Source organism: Sebastes umbrosus, chromosome 24 (assembly GCF_015220745.1).
Source record: "Sebastes umbrosus isolate fSebUmb1 chromosome 24, fSebUmb1.pri, whole genome shotgun sequence".
NCBI lineage: Eukaryota > Metazoa > Chordata > Actinopteri > Perciformes > Sebastidae > Sebastes > Sebastes umbrosus.
In genome coordinates this window covers 9,631,584-9,653,280 of record NC_051292.1, presented here as the reverse complement: position 1 = coordinate 9,653,280, position 21,697 = coordinate 9,631,584, and the positions used below count along the sequence as shown (strand labels likewise).

Genomic DNA, 21,697 nt, shown 5'->3' with positions numbered 1-21,697 from the left:
TTATTACACTGCTTATTAGCATCAACAAAACCAAAACAAATTCCTAGTGTATACCTCTTACACCTGGCAATAAACACGACACTGATTCTGATTTAATTGCATTGTTTTGCACATATAGGAAACATAATATAGCATGAATTTATTGAATTAATCCAAATATTAATCATATCATACATATGTAATTATATGTGGCACACATACAGCAACATGTTACTCATGGTTGTTGACTTTTATTTTATTTTATTTTATTTTAAGAAGAGTATGTGTATTTCAGTTTGTGGGGTGGATTTGTGGAATGGGTTAGGTGATGGGTTGAAGGGGAGCACAAATATAAATCAATTTAAAAAGCTATACAAGAAAGATATTTTTGGGAGGTATATGGTTGAAGAAGAGTTGTGTTAAAGGTTGGTTATATACTTTTTAACTCCGGATGTATTTGTGTGTTGGATTAAATACGATTATACTTCTTCTCACTCCTTTTCAATTTTCAAGTGTTGACAATTTATTTTTCTTATGCTTTTCATTGTATGTAAATACTACTTGTTTCTGACTGTCCACTTGTTGGTATGATCATTCTTTGTCTTTATTTGTTTACTTATTTTTTATTTTATTTTATTTTTGTATCTTACATGTTCGAAATACATTTTGAAATGAAAAAAAAAATGTTATTCTCTCCATTGACTGTATGTAAATACTACTTGTTTCTGACTGTTCACTTGTTGGTATGATCATTCTCTTTTTCTTTATTTTTTATTTTCTTTATTTCTTTATTTTAAATTTTGAAATGAAAAAAACATTTTTTATTCTCTCCATTGACATACATTGTGCCATATTTTTTTTTTAATGTTTTAAAAGTTCTTAAATTATTTATGGACAATTTATGCTTTTCATTGTAAACTTGGGATGCTGTTCATATATTCAACTTGGGATGTAAATAAATCTGGGATAGTTTTTATATTATATTATATTATCTATGATATATGAGTTAATAGAGGAGAAGTGAGAAAGGGGTAGGGTAATATAAGTTTTTCTTCTACCTACTCCTTTTCGGACACTATAACTCTTGTTTTGTTTGTTATTATTTTGTATCTGTTTTTATTTATTATATGTTCGAAATAAAGTCATTCATTCATTTCGGACTTTTATTTTGGCGCTTACCGGATGTTGTTCTCGGCTGCATCCGGTCTGACTTAACTAAGTGCATGACGAGCTTCATCTCAGCTCCAGCTAAACCTCGACACACATCAGCTGAGTTTGCATCCTCGTAGCTAAAAATACAGGAATTTATCATCACGTAAAATTCAAGATTAGCATCTTACAAAGCTACATTTCGCTGTTAAAACCACTCAAACAGCTGTCATCTGAGCCGGTAACCACGGAAACGAGAGGAGAAGATAACACATCAGAAACCCGGCTAACAAAGAGGTCCTTCTTTCAACGACAACATTTTTCCTCCATATTCAATAGTTATGAGTCATGTGGCCGTCGAAAATGTCCACGGTCTAGAGCAGCAGGTAAGCGTGAAGCTTCACTTCCATGTGTCTAACAGCGTGTGTTGATGTAAAGTGTTATAATGGTGAGGATACGTGTTAGCTTGCCGGCTAGCCGCTAACGCTAACGAGATGCTATCGAGCTAGTAGCTAGCAGCGTTGGGTGCGCATCATTTATACACCCGCGTGTGAGCAGAGAGTGGCTGCGGAGGGCGGAGCGATGTGGACACAATATTGGTTCTTTAACTGGATTATAGCTATATGTGTGCTACATTATTAAAGAGATGTCCAAAAATGATTTGTTAAAACATTAAAAAATAGGGCACAATGTATGTCAATGGAGAGAATAACATTTTTATTATTTTATTATTTATAAAATAATATATTTTTAAATTTATATTTTGTTATTTTAATTTTGTTTTATTCAAAATGTATTTTGAACATGTAGAATACAAAAATAAAATAAAGAAAAAGAGAATGATCATACCAACAAGTGGACAGTCAGAAACAAGTAGTATTTACATACAATGAAAAGCATAAATTGTCCAAAAATGATTTAAGAACTGTTAAAACATAAATAAATAAAAAATATGACACAATGTATGTCAATGGAGAGAATAAAACATGTTTTTTTCATTTCAAAATTTAAAATAAAGAAATAAAGAAAATAAAGAAAAAGAGAAAGATCATACCAACAAGTGAACAGTCAGAAACAAGTAGTATTTACATACAGTCAATGGAGAGAATAACATTTTTTTTTTCATTTCAAAATGTATTTCGAACATGTAAGATACAAAAATAAAATAAAAAATAAGTAAACAAATAAAGAAAAAAATAAAGACAAAGAATGATCATACCAACAAGTGGACAGTCAGAAACAAGTAGTATTTACATACAATGAAAAGCATAAGAAAAATAAATTGTCAACACTTGAAAATTGAAAAGGAGTGAGAAGAAGTATAAACTTATTTAATCCCACCCCTTCTCCATAAGTTAATTATTAACCAGCTTCCTTATTGAGCCATAGATATACTCTAATTCAATTTTCCTAACAATAATTATTTATAATTATTCTAACTATAATTATTACCTTTAATCTGTGTCACACAGAAATATAAATAAATAACATATACCTTGCAAAACAAACTGGGTGTTTATGAGGAAATACGGAAATCATTTAATGATTTCATAAAAAAAGTAGTGATATTGGTGAGCTTCTACAGGAGGAATAATTAAGATAAAAATTCACAATAGTGGTATAAACCCTCAGAAGGGAATGGATTATTGTTTTCTGAAAATATTTTCTATTTAATTTATTATTTATTTTCTATATATTTATTTTCTGTTTATGTGGGTGTGTGGGGTATGTTATGTTTGTTAAAGTAAAATCCTGTATTGAATATATTGCATAATAATGCTGATGTTTGTAAAACAAAAAAAAACAATAAAGACATTGTTAAAAAAAGAAAGAAAAAAATGTTAAAACTAGTAGTTAGCTTAGAAAAGGGGTCGAGCTAAATGAGCAATTGGTGTCCGTCGGCTCCTCCGTGTGAACACATGCAACGCACCCATGAACTATTATCTTCACTGCGTTTGTCTTGCAGGCTTGATACAATAATAAAATGGAGGTATGCAGAGATGGTAGCTGACACACACAAACAATGCGGGTGTTTGACAGTTCACTGGCTTTCTCTCACATCATACGCAGCATTGCATAGTTTGCTTTAAAAAAAACAAAATGCTCATTTCTTCTGCGTCACTAGCAACGTAGTGTAGCTGTGTGTCTGACTGGTCAGACACTTTGGATGGCAACAGTAAAAGTACTGTATGTCCTCTGTTGTTGGTCTAATTTGCAAAATGTCTAATAGATCGTTGGATGCACATCATTTAAATTAATTATGTATCATTTTTTGTGCAGGAAGGATGCAAAAAAAAGCTGCACTGGGAAGGTTTTTTTATGGAGTAATCAATTAGTTCACTAAATGTTGCTGCAGAAGTGCATCAAGACAGAGATTCTGTTCCTAGATAGAAAACATCCAAAGCTGCACATCACATCTATTGCCTCTCATCACTTTGCTATCATTTGTTGTTGCAACCATTATTGTAACACCAACAAATTACAGACAAAACAACAGGTTGCAGATTACATATTGAACATTTTCACTCAGTTCTAAACCTTTATTCAACCAGGTTAATCCCATTGAGATTAAGAACCTTTTTTCCCAAGGGAGACCTGGCCAAGACGGTCAGCAGCAAGAACACAAAGTTGCAGACACAAATAGAGATAAAATACAATTCAAAAGCACTAAAATTTGCATTAAAAGACAACTATCTAAAGCCACAACAAGGGGGCTAAAAACATTGGCATGCCATAGTCTGCTTCTAAAGCCTTTATTTAAGATTTAAAAATATTGAATGATACTAGCTCCTTGATTTTTAGGTCATTTTGGAGCAAATTCCAGGCTGAGGGTGCAGAATATGCAAAAGCCCTTTCCCCATTGGTAGTTGTACCCCTGTTGGGGTACCAATAACATTCCCCCAAAAATCTAAACCTCCTGGACATTCCCATACAACGTGTAGAATTCGCTATCATTTGTTGTGATCTCAGACCAGCTGTGTGCAGACATCACCATTATAGTCAAATATTTTTTTTTAACTAGTGTGCAGAGTTGTCTAGTGCTGAAATGGAAAAAAAAGTTATAACCATTTCTGTGTCATCTTCCTTTGAATCTGAACAGTTCAGCATGTCTAGTGTGTGTAAAGCAAAGCTTTCACATCGCTTACTCTGATGGATGAACAAAAAATGCATTGCTTGCTTTAGTTTTCACGTAGACAGCAGGTTTTGGTGTTACCTGCTGCAAGAAGAAGTGTTTTCTGGACTCAAACATGTAGAACAAGGCTAGATAGTTTGTTCTGCTGAAAATGTTTTTCTGACTATTTGTGTCTGTTTCTCCAGCTCGCTGTCCTAGACTTGAGTGCAGCAGATGGACAAGGTGGAGGCCCTAACCGTAAGCAGCCGTTGCAACTTCTCATTTTCTTTTACTCATGTGCATAGACACTCACAAACCTGAACGTTTTTACCTCCAAACGTAGTAAACTATGGTAATAAGGGCGCAAACAAGGAGGTACTCCACAGAGAATAAATTGGGAAGGATAGGGAATATTCACTATGTGATAGAGATACTACAACATAAAACTCCTTTAAAAATTAAAACTAATCTGTTCACTGATAACAGCAATTTAGTACGGTTTAAAGGTGTCATAGAGGCACGAAAAACTGGAAATATATATTGGCTTTCCATAGTTTCTAGTTTCAGATATGCACCATAGTTCAGTGGATGTTGGGGGTGCTTCAAAAGGTTTTGATCATTTAAAATCAAGTCCTTAAAGTCTAATCATTCATTGAATGATGTTGGACACTTCTCTCTCTGTCTGCAGGGCGATACATTCCTCCACATTTACGGAACAAAGACGCTTCTAAAAATGGTGTGTAGCATCAAGTTAAAGCTGTCCTGTGGAGTTTTCTAGTAAACAAACCAAAGTTATGTTTACATTTAGTCTTACTCACCAAAAATACATTGTGTGAATCCTCGAGAGTATTTCCTTCCTCATAAAACAATTTATTTATTCTGAATATTTAGCGTTGTTAGATAGCTAGCTATCAGCCGCCTTCTTCCGTGCCTTTGCTGGTGCATCGCTACGTGTCTTTGCACAAATACATTACTGCTGTTGATCAGTGGATTAGTGTGAAACCGGCGCCCGCAAACTTGTGTGCTGAAGTATGCATGCACGATACGAACAAAATGGGGACCCACTTGGAAAAACATGGCTCCATAATGCTACAAGGGGTCAGAAACTCCACAGGGTACCTTTTATCAAGTGCATTTGGTACAGATAAAAACCACAACTGAAACACTGTCCTCCTGTCCAGCAGGAAATGCCTTTGCTGCTGGTCGACCGGGTGGCTACACCATAGCGCCCGCAGCCAACTGTAAGTTCCTCTCTGAACTTCTGCTAAACTCTATTTTTGCTCCCATCCACTGCTGTTCATTTTGTTGTTATTACATATTCCATAACATCACTCATCCGTATGTTACCAGTATGTCTCAGTAGCGCTTTCCCAGCAGTGATGAGTAATAATCCTGCACACATGGTGTTCTTGGATACTAATTGTTATTGTTTGATTATTGTCCTTCTCTCCCTCTGCAGATGGTTGGGACGGGGGGCGCAACAACTTTGTTAACGGCTACCATGACAACCGCATGGGCGGCGGCAACACTTTCAACCGCGGCCCGCCTCGCATGGAGAGGGGTCGAGGTGGCGTCGGAGGAGGTTACCGCGGCAACAGGGGCGGAGCTTTCAACCCCATCAACCCAGCACAGCCAATGGCCTTCGGTGGCTACGAAACTAAAGGTGAGATTTGATTTTACGGCACGAAACTTAAAGGACCGTTGTGTAACAATTAGGGGGATCTATTGGCAGAAATGGAATACGATATTTCTTTAGTGTATATTCACCTGATAATAAGAATCGTTGTGTTTTCATTAATTTAGAAATAGCCGTTTGTATCTACATAGGGAGTGTGTCCTCTCCACGGAGTACGCCATGTTGCACCGCCACGTTTCTACAGTAGACCAGAACAGGCAAACCAAACTCTGTTAACTTTTCCTGCTTGGGCCGGAGTCGATAACGTTACTCGCTCCCGACGCCACTGCTCTCTCTCTCTCTTGCTTCTCCACTTCACTTCCCTCGTACACACACACACACACTCTAAGCACTGGCTCTGCTCCAAAGGACCTACGTTACTCTTACAACAAATGGCTCTAAAGAGGGCCTTTCACGTTTTCGCGTCGACCACAGTAGCTCTCCAACTAATAGGAGATGCTTCAGTTGGTTGCATACTCCTCACCTCACCGCTAGATACTGCCAGATCCTACACATTGGACCTTTTAAAAGCCTATTTTGTCTATAGTGTAAGATCTCCAGATAACATAAAACTACTCAACTACATTTGTGTTTATTCTCCTGTCAGACGCAGGCGGCTGGAACACTGCCAAAGACGCCTATGGCAGTTTTGGGAACAACCGAGGGAAGTCAGCATTCTTCAATGACAGAGGCAATGCTAACAGAGGAAGGTAAGGAAATGAGACACAGAGATAGACTGAATTACTGCTGTCACTGTCTTTGTTTTTCTTTTGTCACTGTACTGAAACAACTTCATGCTAAAGAGCCAAGTTCTACATGAAAACAAAAGGTTAACATCATGTGATCGTTTCGTGTGTGTTAAGCTGTCTTGCTGTTGGATAAAAATAAACGTGTAGTGTTACTTCATATATCATAGTTGATTAATGGCTGTTGCCTGCCGGCTGCCAACAGAGGGAGCTAGAAGCAATAGTGTGAGGCAAAGTGGCCATTCCAAAAATGCAAAAATGCATAGTATACAATTAAAAACTACAGTCATCTAGAGTAGTGTGATTTGTAGACTTCGTAAACCATTGTAGCAGCATCTCTCATCTTGTATCATTGTCTTTGTGTCGTGCTCAGGTTTGATCATGGTGGATTCGGTGGCGGAGGAGGAGGAGGAGGAGGAAACAGCCGCTGGGTGGAGGAGCCCAGAGAAGAAGGAGACTGGTCCAAACCAACGCCACGTAACGAACGCCTTGAACAGTGAGTCTGTGCCTTTACTTTTACTACAGGAAATGTCAGATGGTAACAATTATCTGGTTTGTACTGGAAGCAGGCATCATGATTGAAGGGTTGTAAAATCAACATTAGACAATTTATGCCTTATTTTTGAGGTTCTATTGGGTCATAGAATAACATAATGACTAGTTGGATTTTTGGAACACACTCTTAAAAATGTCAATTGTTCATTTCAGCTAGAAACTTTGTCACTTTATCCTTCAAAGCTTGTAATGTATTGTACAGTAACAAGACTCCAGTCTTACATCACAGTATTGACAGTATACCAGAAAGGAAGCGTCACTCAAACTATGTCTGTTATTGTCCTGAAAGTCAAGTGAGAATTACCAAAATCACAGGAGCTGAAACTATTCATCAATTAGTTGATCGACAGAAAATTGATTGGCAACTCTTCCCAATTTTGAGGACTTCCTGCTTTTCTCTGTGTTAGATGTTGTATTTGTTTATATAGACTGTTTTACAGTTGACCGGCGTGATTACATCACGGGGTTAGCTTGAGGCAAAACAAAGGAACGATTGGAGGCAAACACAACGCACCGAAGAGTAGCAGGCTAAAGTTACACATCGAAAATGTCATCTTGATGTGTTGCTGGGTGCCAGAATCGATATCACATCTATTTGAGATCTACAATATCGGTGAAGCGTTGTTGATTTTTCACCAATTTTTTTATATTTCATGGACCAAATGATTAATCAAGAAAATAATTGGCAAATTCGTTGATGGTGAAAATAATCACTGGTTTAAAAATCTGCCAAACAATTGAATAGCAGTGAGTGACATTCATTTAAGATCACAATAATTATACCAAGACATATTGTTTTTATTATTGTAAATCATTGTTAAAGTGCCTGTCTGTTCTCCTGCTCTGTTCCTCTGCAGTGAGCTGTTCTCCGGCAGTAACACTGGGATTAACTTTGAGAAATACGATGACATTCCTGTTGAGGCCACAGGACAGAACTGCCCTCACCACATTGACAGTGTAAGCTGCTGTTCTTCACTACAATGTTATATGATAAATCAGCTGCATCATTTAATACATGTGTTTGATTGTGTGTTTGATTGTGTGTGTGCTGTGTAGTTCACAGATGTGGACATGGGTGAGATTGTCATAGGTAACATTGCTCTGAGTCGCTACACCAGACCGACGCCTGTCCAGAAATACGCCATTCCTATTGTGAAGTCGAAGCGAGACCTCATGGCCTGCGCACAGACAGGTAGGACACACACAGTACACCATATCTCTAGAAACCTCTTGAGATAATACTATGAAATGATGCTGAATGCACGTGGAGATGGACAAGGTTGGCTTTGTGTCTGTAGGTTCTGGGAAGACCGCGGCGTTCCTGTTGCCCATTCTCAGCCAGATCTACACTGATGGACCAGGAGAAGCTCTTAACGCAGCTAAAGCATCTGGACAGGTAAGAAAAAAATAATGGCACTTTATTTCCTCAAGGTTCTAAAATGAACTAAGGCTACATCCACAGTAAAAAGTTTTTGTTTTAAAGCAGATAACCTTTGCTACATTTATGTTTAGACATGCAGAATTTTTTGTCAGCTGAAACCATGCACTCCCTGCTGTGAATCCTTGACTTCACTGTGCTGAAAAAACAAAAACAAACATCGACTATTGTTAGTGAAATGTTGTGTTGTCATTGTATTACAGGATAATGGAAAGTATGGGCGTCGTAAGCACTTCCCCATCTCACTGGTGTTGGCTCCAACCAGAGAACTGGCACTGCAGATATATGATGAAGCCAGGAAGGTATAAACACACACAAACACATAAGCATAGCATGGAATCTGGACAAACATGTATCCATGTATTTCTTCAACCTTGTCGCTCTTGTCTGTAGTTTTCCTACCGCTCCAGAGTGCGTCCCTGTGTTGTGTATGGAGGAGCAGACATCGGCCAGCAGATCAGAGATCTGGAGAGAGGATGCCACCTGCTGGTGGCCACACCCGGGAGACTGGTGGACATGATGGAGAGGGGCAAGATTGGACTGGACTACTGCACGTAAGACAGGGATAAAATTAGGGATTTCTTTCAAGGACCGGCTCAATTTAATATCACTGGTCTTTTAGAATGAGATATATTGTATAAATATTGGGTTTTAGTTTTATTTTAAAGGCTATAACCTCTTCGTCTGTGTCCTCTTCACTTCAGCTACCTGGTCCTGGATGAGGCAGATCGCATGTTGGACATGGGATTTGAACCACAGATAAGACGCATTGTTGAACAAGACACCATGCCGCACAAAGGCATCCGACAAACCATGATGTTCAGCGCAACCTTTCCTAAAGAGATCCAGGTACATTTGCAGTACTCCAAATGATTTGAATAAGCTTTTGTTTTGCACTGACGTAGCATTGAAATAAAGTTTTTTGGGTGGCTAACGCACATGAATGAAGTATTACTGAAAGGGAAAAGCAAAGCAAGGGCTATAAGCATTAATGTCAGTGTAAACGGCACCTCAAATGCTAAAAATGTATTATTTCTGCTCCGCCTCCAGATCCTGGCCCGGGATTTCCTAGAGGAGTACATCTTCCTGGCGGTGGGCAGAGTGGGTTCCACCTCAGAGAACATCACTCAGAAAGTTGTGTGGGTGGAGGAGAGCGATAAGAGGTCTTTCCTCCTGGACCTGCTCAGTGCTACAGGTGAGACTGTCGCACAAAAATAGCCGCTCATTGCCTTCATATGTGTCCTAACACTGCAGGTTTAGAGCTACTGCTAACACACATATACACACAATGCGGTTTTATTTCCCCCAGTCCTTTTGCCATTATCATACTGTTGTCCTCCCATCTCAGCCAATACATTCCTGTGTCTCATGTTATAGGATAACTTTGGTATTTTTCAACCGTAGTTTCCCATGATTTTGTGTCTAAGTGAGTAATGTGGACAACACTTTGCGTTCTCACTCAATACTGGACCAATTTCAAAAAGTGTTGTCCCCATTAGTTACTTAGACACAAAATATATGTTGAAAAATACCAAATTTATCCTTTAAGTTCCAATAGTTAGTCACATAGTTATTTTCAGCACTTACTTTAGTGAAAAATATCTGAAATGTGATTCCAGGTAGCATGGGAAAGGGTTCAGAAAATCAGTTTTCGCTTTCTGTAACATGCTCAGAGTCCAGAAAAAGTCTGTCGGCATTAACAAGAGTCCCTGAGCAAAACAACTCAAGGATGTTTCATCCAATTACATATTCTTTTTTTGGCCTCAAGAAGGCAATAGTGAGGATGTTCCATTAAAAAAAAAAAATGTCATTCCCACTCCGCAACTTTCAACAAATATTTTATGTTCCTTCCATTTAAAGCGACACGTTTGTTGTTGGGGGAAAACAAGCCATTTTCTTCTGGTAGTAAAACACATTTTGTGAGCTGAGGCAAACGTTGGGTACATCAGGATCATCAAACATATAGAGTTGGTTTTTCTACTGCTGATTGAGCGCAGTTGACATGTTGGTGGTTTGGTGTGGTTTTATCCAAAGTCATCCCCAGCGAGGTACAGGACAATACTGGAGACAACATAGAGAAACCTGGTAAGGTCCTCAATGGGGAAACTTATCGTATCTGTCATTTCATATTTTAAATAATTTTGCTTGCCCTTTGATGTTCTTCTCTGTGGATAGAGACTCCTTTGTTTATTCGGTTATTTTTGGTTACGTGTACCATTTCATGGGTCCGGATTGCTGAGCTTAAATCAAACATGCCTGTTGTATTTTTTTTTTATTTTTGTTAGTTTTTCGTGGCATCTTTTCTGTACAGTATGTTGCTGTGGTGTCTTCATGTCAGAGCCTTGATGGAGAGAGTCTGGTTACGTTTGGAGTCTCAACAGCTAAATACTAACGTGGGCAAATGTTCACTTCATAATCAGGTAGTAATGTTCATGGAGGGAAGAACTATGACCAAACTCTTTCCATCAGTGGCTCCAGTCACAACAACACAGTGCTGCTGGTACTGTTAGCTATTGTTTCTTATAATTATTATTATTTTTTTTCCCACACTGCACTCCCTGCTGCCTGTTGCACTATTATGTTCATAGAAAAATGTAATGTGATGTGAACAATGCAAACTAATTAAGGTGCATCTTATTAAGATGTATGTATCACACCGGGGGCTGAAACAGCATCACCAGTAGACTTTTAACCTGCCAGTACCTGAAAGAGTAACTGACATGATTTAATTATACACTGAAGGAATTACATCTCTAGATTGTCAGTGTGATGCAACATATTTTGCACCTACAGCTTCTTCTTTTTTTTAAATGGTTAATGAGTGAATAAGATGCAGTAAGATGGTGAATTTCCAGTGTTACATTTTGACAACAAGGATTTTTTGTGTTTGCCAGCTGCAGGAATCCAGATGTTATTATGTTCCCTGACAATAACACGAGTTTAAGCTCTCTGAAAGAATATTGAGACTTAAGGGCGTTACACACCAGCGGCATTTTTTTTCGTGCGATTAATTTGTACACCGACATATTTTTTCGAACAGTTTTTTGTCTTGAATACTTTCACACAGAACGTGAATATTACGTGGCTTTTGCACCGCAAATAAAGGCATCAACCGATGTCGCTGTGCGGAACGGGTTGAGTTGCACCTATATTTATGAAACAACAACATTACAATTCAAAATAAAAGCCCTAGATATATAATATTCACAGTCGAGTATTTTGCATCGTTGTTTATTTGTCACGCTCCCGGTGTGTAAAGGCCTTTTTGTGTCAAAAACTTAGGATTGTGTCACATTAAATTGTATCAAAATGTCACAAAGCTCCTTGCAAGCTGACATCAATGTTTAGTTCAGTATAAATATTGATCGATCAGGGCCTGAAAGAACAACCAGACAGTGCGTTTTTTGCAGTTTGCTGTGTCTTTTAATTTATATTTTGTTGGTGCTCCTGAAAAATGCGAGGCACACCGAGCGGATAAACGTGAGGCGCTTTGCAAAAGCAGCACGCAAAACGCTTCACTGTCGTTTAAAACGATTACAAAAAGCCGCCCCAGGCTGCTAAAATGCTCTGTCTGATCGAGGCCTAATTCATTAGTTACAAGTCAGATCCACAACATGACGTGAAATGGGAAGTCTGAAACTTTGCCATGTCATCCAGGTCATCAGATGTGTTTATCTCTTGGGTTCAGAGCAATGAAAGACCCGTGTGAAGTTTCATATGTGTTTTAATTTTGTATAGATAATAATCTTCACTAAGAGATTATTCCTCATGATTTGGTGACTTTTCTGTATTCAAAATCTGAGGTTTGAAAACAGAAAAACCCTGCCGTTACTATTTTCTCAGCGAGTTTAAATCAGCGCCTGTGTCATAAATTCAGCGACAACCGGGATTATCAGATCACCTTAATGATTAACCTCAGGTGTCTTTTCTGTTCCTTCACCAGGCAAGGACTCGTTGACTCTGGTTTTTGTGGAGACCAAGAAAGGCGCCGACGCCTTGGAGGACTTCCTGTATCGGGAGGGCTACGCCTGCACCAGTATCCACGGCGACCGCTCCCAGAGAGACCGAGAGGAGGCCCTGAGCCAGTTCAGATCAGGAAAATGCCCCATTCTGGTGGCCACAGCGGTCAGTAAAAATAAGATTACATTTCTTCTTCTTCTTCTTGGCATTCAAAAACTCATAGTAGTATCACTGCATGTGAACGTTTATGTGTGTGAGTGACCTTTTCTTTCTCTTTTGTGCATACTCAGGTAGCAGCTCGCGGTCTGGACATCTCCAATGTGAAACATGTTATTAACTTTGACCTGCCCAGCGACATAGAGGAGTATGTCCACCGTATCGGACGTACAGGACGAGTCGGAAACCTGGGTAAGACTACAACTAATGTCAGTAGATGGTATTCAGTTTGTGTCACGTGTGTTACATAATTCTAAAATGAGGACATGAAGACTCTAAGCTTTTTTGAGCCACACCCCACAAAAAGCTGTGACTATTACTAACTCCTTTTTTACCTGTAGGACTGGCCACATCGTTTTTCAATGATAAAAATGGGAACATCACCAAGGACCTGCTGGACATCCTAGTAGAGGCCAAACAGGAAGTTCCCTCGTGGCTTGAGAGCCTGGCCTATGAACACCAGCACAAGAGCACCAACAGAGGACGCTCTAAGAGGTACACATCCACTCTGGCTCCTCCTAACTGGTAAATATTGTGTCCAAATGCAGTGAATTTCACTTTGTATTTGATGTAAACAATGTATTTGATTCTGCCGCCAGGTTCTCTGGTGGATTTGGAGCGCGTGATTATCGCCAGACGGCCGCCGGGGGCACCGCTGGAGGGTTTGGAGGACGTGGAGGTCGCAACCAGGGAGGACACGGAGCAACCCGCGGGTTCGGAGGAGGTGAGGATGTGGTCTTCGGATATAACTAGTGATGTCACGATACCAGAAATGTAGTAGTCGATACCAATACTAGTGAAATTTGAATGAATTGCAACACAACTTGAAGTTTCTTGTTACTTTTAATTCATTAGGAACACCTTTACATTGTTAACTCTTCTCTTCTGTTTCCTCCCTCTCAGGTGGATTCGGTAACTTCTACACCAGCGACGGCTACGGAGGGAACTACTCGCACTCTCAAGTCGACTGGTGGGGCAACTAGGTTCCTCCTTCCCTCCTTTACTCATCCCTCTTTCTTCCTCTTCCACTCATCCTCCTTCCTTTCTCCACACCGTTGTCTGCACCCCATCCATCTCCTCCCCTTCATTAACCCCAAGAACCCACGTGCATGTTATTAAACTATTTATACTCATTTATATAGCCCTCCCTCCATCCCCCACACACTCGGATCTTTTAATTCTTTTCTCGTTCTTCCCATCTCCACCTTCGTCTTTACGGTCCCTCATCTTTTTTCTTCTTTTGATTTCTTAATTTCTGGTAAATCTCACCTCTTACAATAGGCCACATTATAAAGGGATTCTTCAGTTTTAGTTGGTTATGTTTCAACACCAGCTAGCTACCAGCTGGCAACATCCTTTAGTTTCAGTGAGGACGTTTTGAACTATTTTCCCTCTGTGGCAAGTGCTTGAAGAAAATAACCAATTGAATGAAAGTTCTAGGTGTTCCTTTAACCCCCTAAGATTAGATGGACATTTAATATTTACAGTGAGTTAGTCCTACAAAAGTAGAAGAGCAGGGGTAAATCCAGTTATTTTTTCACTTTAGATTTGAGTTTTGGCTTCATTGTGTTTTTGTCTGCATTCACCCAAAGCCAGCCAGGCGTCCTGTGTACCCTCACATGTCATCTTTGTATGTAACGCATGGCCATGTTGTAAATCACCGGCCAAAAACTTTTCTAAAATATCGCGCAGAGATAGGCAAGATGTCAAATCTGAGCAAAATATGTCTGCATATAAATTCAAAAATGGGAACAGGCTGAAGTCTCCATTTACGTGATAGATAAAAGGCGGCCACAGAAACAGAAATATTTTTTTTTTTCACCTTTTTAAAAACGTATTGAAGTCTTGATTTCCAGAGATCTGAGAAAGATGTCTAACAGAGACAAAAGGGACAAGGGGCGGGACAAACTGAGACGCCCAGCCAGTGGGACGCCCATTAGCAATGATGCTAGCAAACAGCATTTTCTTTGTTTGAAACAAAACATACTGGAGGATCATTTGTTTCTGTACTGTGCCTTTTAAGAATTTGAACTTTGTCTCTTATTTCCGTTGTTTTAATTGCCATAATACGTACGTGGCTACAAGTATTGGCCAACTGTGACTAAAAAAAATGTGTATTTAATGTCATGTATGGGTTTAAACATGTTTTTCTTTATTTATATTTGGAAGGAAACAAACTAGGCTTGAACTAAATCAAACCTTGGCAAAAAAAAAAAAAAAAAAAACTGCAATGAGGAAACTCAAAGCAATTCCTTATCTGTCTATTGGAGTTCAAATTCGTCAGAAGGTCTCTGATGAGCTGATTCCCAAAAGCATATTACCACTGCAACCATATTTATATATTCCTTTGATATACTCTCATCCTGAGTGACTGAAATGGGTCAAGAAACAACAAAAGAAGTTGTGTTAATAACAAAAACAAAAGCTTATGAGCTGAGATAACAAGTGGTTTTATGCTTTTGAGAACCCGAGTCCTACTAATCGACCTATATGTCACAGCTACAGCTCTGGTTTGAGCTTGAGTTTGAGTTTCTCAAAGGCATCTTGTCACTAATTATTGAGTCACTAAATGAAAGAGCCACTGCAGCAGCAGTCATGTTACTTCTCTGGTGGTTATGAATATAGATTATGTTCCTCATAACGTACTATATAGTGGAAACAGCTTATAGCGATCTGTCCGGGTCAAATTGATCACTATAAAGTGGATGATTATTATAACAGATGTGTTGTTGTTGTGCAGCATTTCTCATGCAGATTACCATGTAATTAACGTGTATATTTATTACATGAATACAAAGTAATGAAACGGTCCGCTTTCGCTATTTACTGGCTCGCTGCCAATTGTTCAGGCGTTGCCGTTTTTGGCCGGCTCTGCAGCTCCAGCGTGCACGCAGATGAATCTTGCTGGAAATCAGACGGTCCGCGAGGCAAAATATAACGGGAGTAAAGCAAAAAACAAAACAAAAATTTGATTAATCTCAGTCTAACGTAGTTTTAAAATGTTTTTCCAAATGTATGAAAAGACCCAAAATGAACACCGTAAGCGGACTACTTGATTACTATAAGCGACCTATTTAAACAGCGTTTGTATAGGAAGGATTCTTGCTTTTCGATCCATATGATCACTGTACTGAGAAGTCTGATGCCACTCTGAAATCCATATTAGATTTACAATAACTAGTAAAACGTATCACTCTTTAACCTTCTAAGACGCACTCTAGACGCCCAGTGAGCTTCACTTAAATGTTTCCAAGCGTAGCAATAATTTCAATGTCAGTGAAAAAAGCAAAACCACTGCATGTCTGCTGCTGAAAAACAACAAATGTGATCAGTGTCTGTATCTGTCGAGCTGACTCTTTTAGTGGCACCATGCTTCTCTGGGAAACCGGGCTCCGCTTCCACCACAAACATTGAACCCCTTGTTTGCCAAAAGCTTCTTTCAAGGGGGAATACACAACTAACAAAAAAAAAAAAGGCTTAAAGAGTTCAAAAAGTTTTCTCGCTCACTCTATCCTGGAGAGTTACATGAAGAGTCTTCTCTAAAATAAGTCATTCCAGTTTATTCGTTAGGTCTTTTTAAGATCAGGGATAAAAAGTAAAGAGCCTAACCCATGCCACAGCGGGGACAGCCAGGGCTTTCCACAGGATGTAATGCCTCAACTCCGTAGCACATTTTAACCATGTCCTGTCTGCCTGTAATATGTGATCTCCAAACACCTCTTGATCACTTGTGATGCCATCTCCTTAAGTCCAATTTTAGCATTTCTCTCACACAGCAAATAGAGCTTCTAAGCTTGCATACGCTCGTATTCTTACTATTCATTCAACAGATCATCGTTCCTCTACGCTACTTCTGTCTGTGTAGTTAAAATAGGACAGGATAAAATGTGCTAGTGGAAAAAGTGGCCAAACCAAATTGAACATCTTTGTACATGTAAGAAGATCACATTTTTGTGATGCGTTCAATGCCCGATCCGTGGTTAGCCCCGCTCGATCCCCGCTGTGGAACCAGACGTCCATGTTTCACCCCTGATTGAACGTCTAAAAAGGAAACTCCACTGTACGTTTGGACGGTCCAGTGGTTAGATGTCCAATAGCTCCACTGCGGCAGAATAATAAAGATGCTCTGTTGCTACCTGGTGGGGACAATTACTTGTCATCAGGGTCTTAATTTGTTTTGTTTACATGAACAACTTAAGTGAAAATATAGATTAAATGTAAATAGTTCTTAAAAAAACAAAAAGAGAAGAATCTCCAGTGAGAAAGAATGTGAATTACAAGTGAAACAACACTTGTTGTGCAGAAAATCCCGTTTGATCACTCGACGTTGGACCAGGCAGTGTCTGGCGAGCTTAGCTCAGTGGGCAATTTGAACACATTTATTCTTTAGAGGTATTATTTACGTGTGTTTACACATGCCTAAACCGATAATTGATTTACCAATTAATGCTCTCGAGGCAGATTTCCCCTCAAATTGCCCACTGGCTTTGACAGATGACAAGGCTGGACCAAGACAATAAAACATATGCAAGTGTTGTTGTTTTTTGGTCAAGGAGTTAAAAATGCCAAGCAAATAGATTCAATTCTACAGCAGGCTTTAGTTATGTTACAACTCTGATTTTTACCCGTCATTTATGATTTTTAGACCACTTTTTAATCCAAGGTCAATCTATTTCTCTCGAGTACAGTTTAGCAAGGGAGGTTTTCGGGAAACTAGTAGGCTTTAATATCATTTTTTTTTTAAGAGTTTCAGGCTGAGTAATGCTGGAGGACTCAAGCAGACAGTGCTAGTATACTATATCTCTCTAAACCCTGGTTCACCTTCTAGTGGGTAAAAACAGGGGGCCAGTTTAAAGCAAGGCTGCGTTCAAGGACGGATGTTAGAAACAAAAAAACTCCACCGTGTCCAACTGCTCCCCCACGACCACAGCAAAACAAACCAAAAAGTAGTGAATAAGTTTGCATTATCTTTCGGCTACGTGTCTTTTGTAGCATCGTGTTGTCGCTATTGTCAGATTCAGGCTAAACTACTATGAGCACCAGTTAAAAAAACAAATTGAATTATTGACCAGAACTGTGTTTTAAGGTGTCCCAATAGTTTTAGCACCAATCGGTTTAATTTCTCCTGCAGCGATGGTCAGAGCGAGCTGTATGAAGGAATAACCAGCAGGAAGATAAAATGAAAATCAGCAACAGGACAATAAGTTGAAGACAACATTGCAAATGACAATCAAATATGAAGGATTTGCTTAGTTTAAAAACTCACTTTTCACATCGACACAACTCTTTAAGTTGCACCTTTTTTTTTTAAATAGTCTTGGGGACACCTTTATATGTAGACGTTTTCTTAAGCAGCTGTCTTGGTGGCAGTTGTTTCTTAACTGTCAAATTTTAAACTTCCATCACGGAGGAGACAGATCCGAAACGCCAAACTGAAAGCTCATTACCTTACAGCTGAATATACACTCTCGGATTATGTTAGAAGTCCACCTTTAAATATTGACTGAATAGCACCGTTTTAACGCCTGACTGAACTGTCGACGGACACTGTCATATATTCCCTGTGTCGGAGAGGAGATGTCAGTTACTTGAATTCTTAGTACGCAGCTAGCGCAGCCTCTTGTGTTTTTTCGTAATAATGCAAAGCAAGGATGCTCAAATGCTGTTCTTGCTGCCTAAATTCAACGGCGAGTGAGAGGCAAAGCCACTCGAACGAATCGGGGTTCAGTGCGTAGACGTTGCTGTGCCTTCTAACAGCCACTAGGGGGCAGATAGAATAGACTGAGCAGCGTGTGATACAGATGTTAGCTGATATAATACAAGATTAGGAGCTAATTGTTGACTGCTGATAGGAAATTTATACAGCAGGGAGTCACGGAAGGTTCAGTTTACCTCACTTTTCATCTTGTTTATAGAGCAATCTTGTCAAGTAGTGTTGTTCACATATATATATGCAATGTATTTAGGTGTTTTTCTAGCATTACCATTGAACTGTGTTGGAGCAACATGTACCACTGTGCCCCAAAACACCCCCCCAAGTCCCACCTCGTCATAAATGAACACTGAACTTCTGCAGCTAAGTGCGAGAGAGATCAGTTACTTGTGGCTTGCTTTCACTTTGCTGTCACCCAAGATTCTCTGCGTGACTTTTGTTCGGGCCGTTTCCTGTCTGTTTGGATTAGAGCAGGCACAGCGCACGGTGCCTTTGAAGTGACTGAATCACTGATTTAAGACTGAAACGTGTTAGGGTTAGGGCTGGGTACTTTTTCAACGCAGATCCAAAAGAATCCAAACAGTTAACACAATTTCTTTTTGATAGTAGAAAACGGACACAGTGGTGGGTGTGCATGTGGCGTCACTGAAGTCAATCCATGGCACGAGAAGATTCAGAAACGAGTCAGGAAGGGACTCAGCATGCTGATGTTAGCATTTACAGCCTCCACAGAGCAGCGGTTATTCAAGTTAGTTGTTTGTTTGCCACTCAGTCGTGGGAAGGTTGCATCATGTGAATAAATCCATAGCAGTAAAATGTAACATGTGTTTGTACCACCAGCTTTACTAATCGAAACGTAGACCTGCTTATTTCCTCTGAAAAAAAGAAACTTTCTCATTAGCACTTTAGTTTTTGAATATTTTAAAAACCTTTTTGATGCCTTAAATTCAAGGGGGTGATACCCAGCCCTAATGGAGAAGACATAGTAAAGTTGGTTGCACTGTATACAGCATTACCATGGCGACAGAGACACTTGACGGTGTCACCGTGGCGAATGATGCGTCGCTACGATAACTAGCTTCCCAGCAGGAGTGCTTGGATTGTCGGTAAAACAATTAATGGTGCTATGCTCCCATTGCTGCGGCCTGCAGGCCCCTCTGTTGTAGAAATCCCATCACAGAAAAAAATACTTCAGTTACTCAGTTTAATGTTCAACTAAAGTCTTCTGTAGTACATTTCCTTCAAAGCCTCAGAGAGGTGCGAGGGAGTGAGTGAGAGTGTGTGAAGTGTAGCGCAGCCAAGAGAGGTTTCTCCACAGTTTAGCCTGTGTGTGTGTGTGCGTGCGTGTGTGCGTGTGTGTGTTGTATGGAAAGGTTCTTCCAGATATGAAAACCGATTTTTGTTTTTTTGTTTTTTTTTGGGACCAGGTGGAGTTGTAGTCAACAGCAACCGTAGGAATCCGCTGTTTGCACACAAGAGTTCTCGAGTCTACTTTTCGCTGCTAGTTTGTGTAATTTATCAAGCATTTTTGAGAAATATTTATTTTTATAAGCCTAATACAAAAGTTGATATTTTACAAAGTGACTTGACCAAAAGACAGTAAACAAAAACACTGGCACTTGAATGTTGAATGTCATTGGTATGAGTGAAAATTTCTATTTTTCTGGGGTAGTGTGAGCTTTTTAAATGTTAAAGATGCGACGCGTAGGGATTTCTCTTTGAATATGTCACCGCAAACAACTTGTAAAAAAAAAAAGGTTTTAAACATCTGTCACTGGTGCCAAAAGTCCAAACATCTGTTTGTCAGAAAAAAAACACCAAGTTTCCGTTTAAAAGCCTTACAAAGAAACCCATGCTGCTTGCACATCTTTTTCGTGTTTAACCAGACTTTTTCTGCTGATCCAGAACAGCGCGGTGGTTTAAACTGGCTTTTTGTTCAAGCAAAATTGGACCCTGAATATCTCTGAAAGACAAGAGTTCATATTCCTTCTGTATCAGTATAAATATTGTTTAAAAGTCACAGCCAAACTTGTACGTCCCACTTAGGGCTCTTCTTTTTTCTGAAAAGACGTGGAGTCACACGAGGCCACAGCGAAAGCAGTTGTGTTCCAGTTGATGCGACTGTGACATATCAAGAGAAACCTCCTACACGGGTTACCTTTAAAGTCACATTGGACTCAGTATCAGATCCATAAACCTGTTGGTGCGACAGGTTCCATCGCCAATAAATGATAATCAACCGCAAACAGCCATTTTTTGAATTGGCAGACAAAATTTGAGACAATACCACCATAATATGCCAAGGTTTGGATTAAAAAAAAATAATAACAAAGACCATTTTGTAGAAAAAAACAAACATGCAGTACAAAAAACAAGTGTCCAGATTCTCTCCAAGTCAGATTTTGTTTTTTTTCATTTGAGTCTTTACACTTTTCCTTCCCGTTAATACCCTTGTTGTGAATGTCTGGCAAGTGGTGATCTTTAAAGTCTTCATAACACAGAATTAACTGTGGTTCTATTGCTATGTTGTTGTGATTTGCATATTTTCAGGCGTCGGTGTGTTGATGCTCATGTGGGGGGGAGCTTCTGGCCAATCAGAAATGAAAGATGACCTGATGACCATTCAGGTGTCTTTTACTTGAGTTTTTTTTATTGTAGCTGATCTATGAGTCAGAATATTACAGCTGCAGACATTCTGTAGTTCTAACGGGACAAAATCAAACAGTAGCCTCAATGGACCAGAATGCAATGCGGCCCCAGTAAAGCCAGATCAAAGATGCGGTACGTAGGTGAACGATCACACTTTACCGCCTTTGTATGCACAAACATTTTCACAACACTAGTTGTTGACAAAAAGGCATTCTGGGAAACAAATGCAGCTTTATTTTACTTTCAATTCAACAAACTTTAGAGAGTTATTACAAAAACAAATAACAGTGTGTAGTTGTATTTAGGAATGATTGCCGTTTAGTGAGTGAATTGAAATGAGATAAAGCCCAACGTTTATCACCATTGCTGACTGGCCAGACCCCTCGACGTGGACACGCAGCACCTCCGGCCTGGTAGTTAGTATTTGCTTTATGTATTAGTTTAGCAGTTGTGCACGAAGAGGAGCACTGCACGAAGAAAAAAAAAAACTGTGCATCTATTCTGA

General features: G+C 39.3%; 1 protein-coding gene across 5 annotated transcripts; it reads left to right on the top strand.

Moving 5' to 3' along the window:
• Positions 1 to 1,167: 1,167 nt before the first annotated feature.
• On the top strand, positions 1,168 to 15,215 carry LOC119483701 (ATP-dependent RNA helicase DDX3X-like). Of its 5 annotated transcripts, none has more exons than XM_037762078.1 (19): positions 1,168 to 1,514; positions 4,447 to 4,498; positions 5,422 to 5,481; positions 5,700 to 5,903; positions 6,523 to 6,625; positions 7,035 to 7,157; positions 8,074 to 8,173; positions 8,273 to 8,408; positions 8,515 to 8,612; positions 8,858 to 8,956; positions 9,048 to 9,208; positions 9,359 to 9,503; positions 9,705 to 9,849; positions 10,689 to 10,739; positions 12,598 to 12,779; positions 12,905 to 13,022; positions 13,172 to 13,325; positions 13,430 to 13,554; positions 13,734 to 15,215. In XM_037762078.1, exons 1-19 carry the CDS (start codon positions 1,470 to 1,472, stop codon positions 13,811 to 13,813), a joined length of 2,181 nt encoding a protein of 726 aa, XP_037618006.1. In that variant the 5' UTR covers positions 1,168 to 1,469; the 3' UTR covers positions 13,814 to 15,215. The 5 variants fall into 5 exon arrangements, with proteins under 5 accessions (XP_037618006.1, XP_037618005.1, XP_037618003.1 ...); XM_037762077.1 differs by having other exon boundaries at positions 1,170 to 1,514; positions 5,425 to 5,481; positions 12,574 to 12,779; XM_037762075.1 differs by having other exon boundaries at positions 1,170 to 1,514; positions 12,574 to 12,779.
• Positions 15,216 to 21,697: the final 6,482 nt, after the last annotated feature.

What these genes read in the sequence shown, in the direction of transcription:
- LOC119483701 (XM_037762075.1), top strand. Translation starts at nt 1,470, where the DNA reads ATGAGTCATGTGGCCGTCGAAAATGTCCACGGTCTAGAGCAGCAG. An exon ending in AGACAACATAGAGAAACCTG is followed by an intron (nt 10,740 to 12,573) that starts GTAAGGTCCTCA and finishes GATTAACCTCAG; the next exon opens with GTGTCTTTTCTGTTCCTTCA. An exon ending in AACCCGCGGGTTCGGAGGAG is followed by an intron (nt 13,555 to 13,733) that starts GTGAGGATGTGG and finishes CCTCCCTCTCAG; the next exon opens with GTGGATTCGGTAACTTCTAC.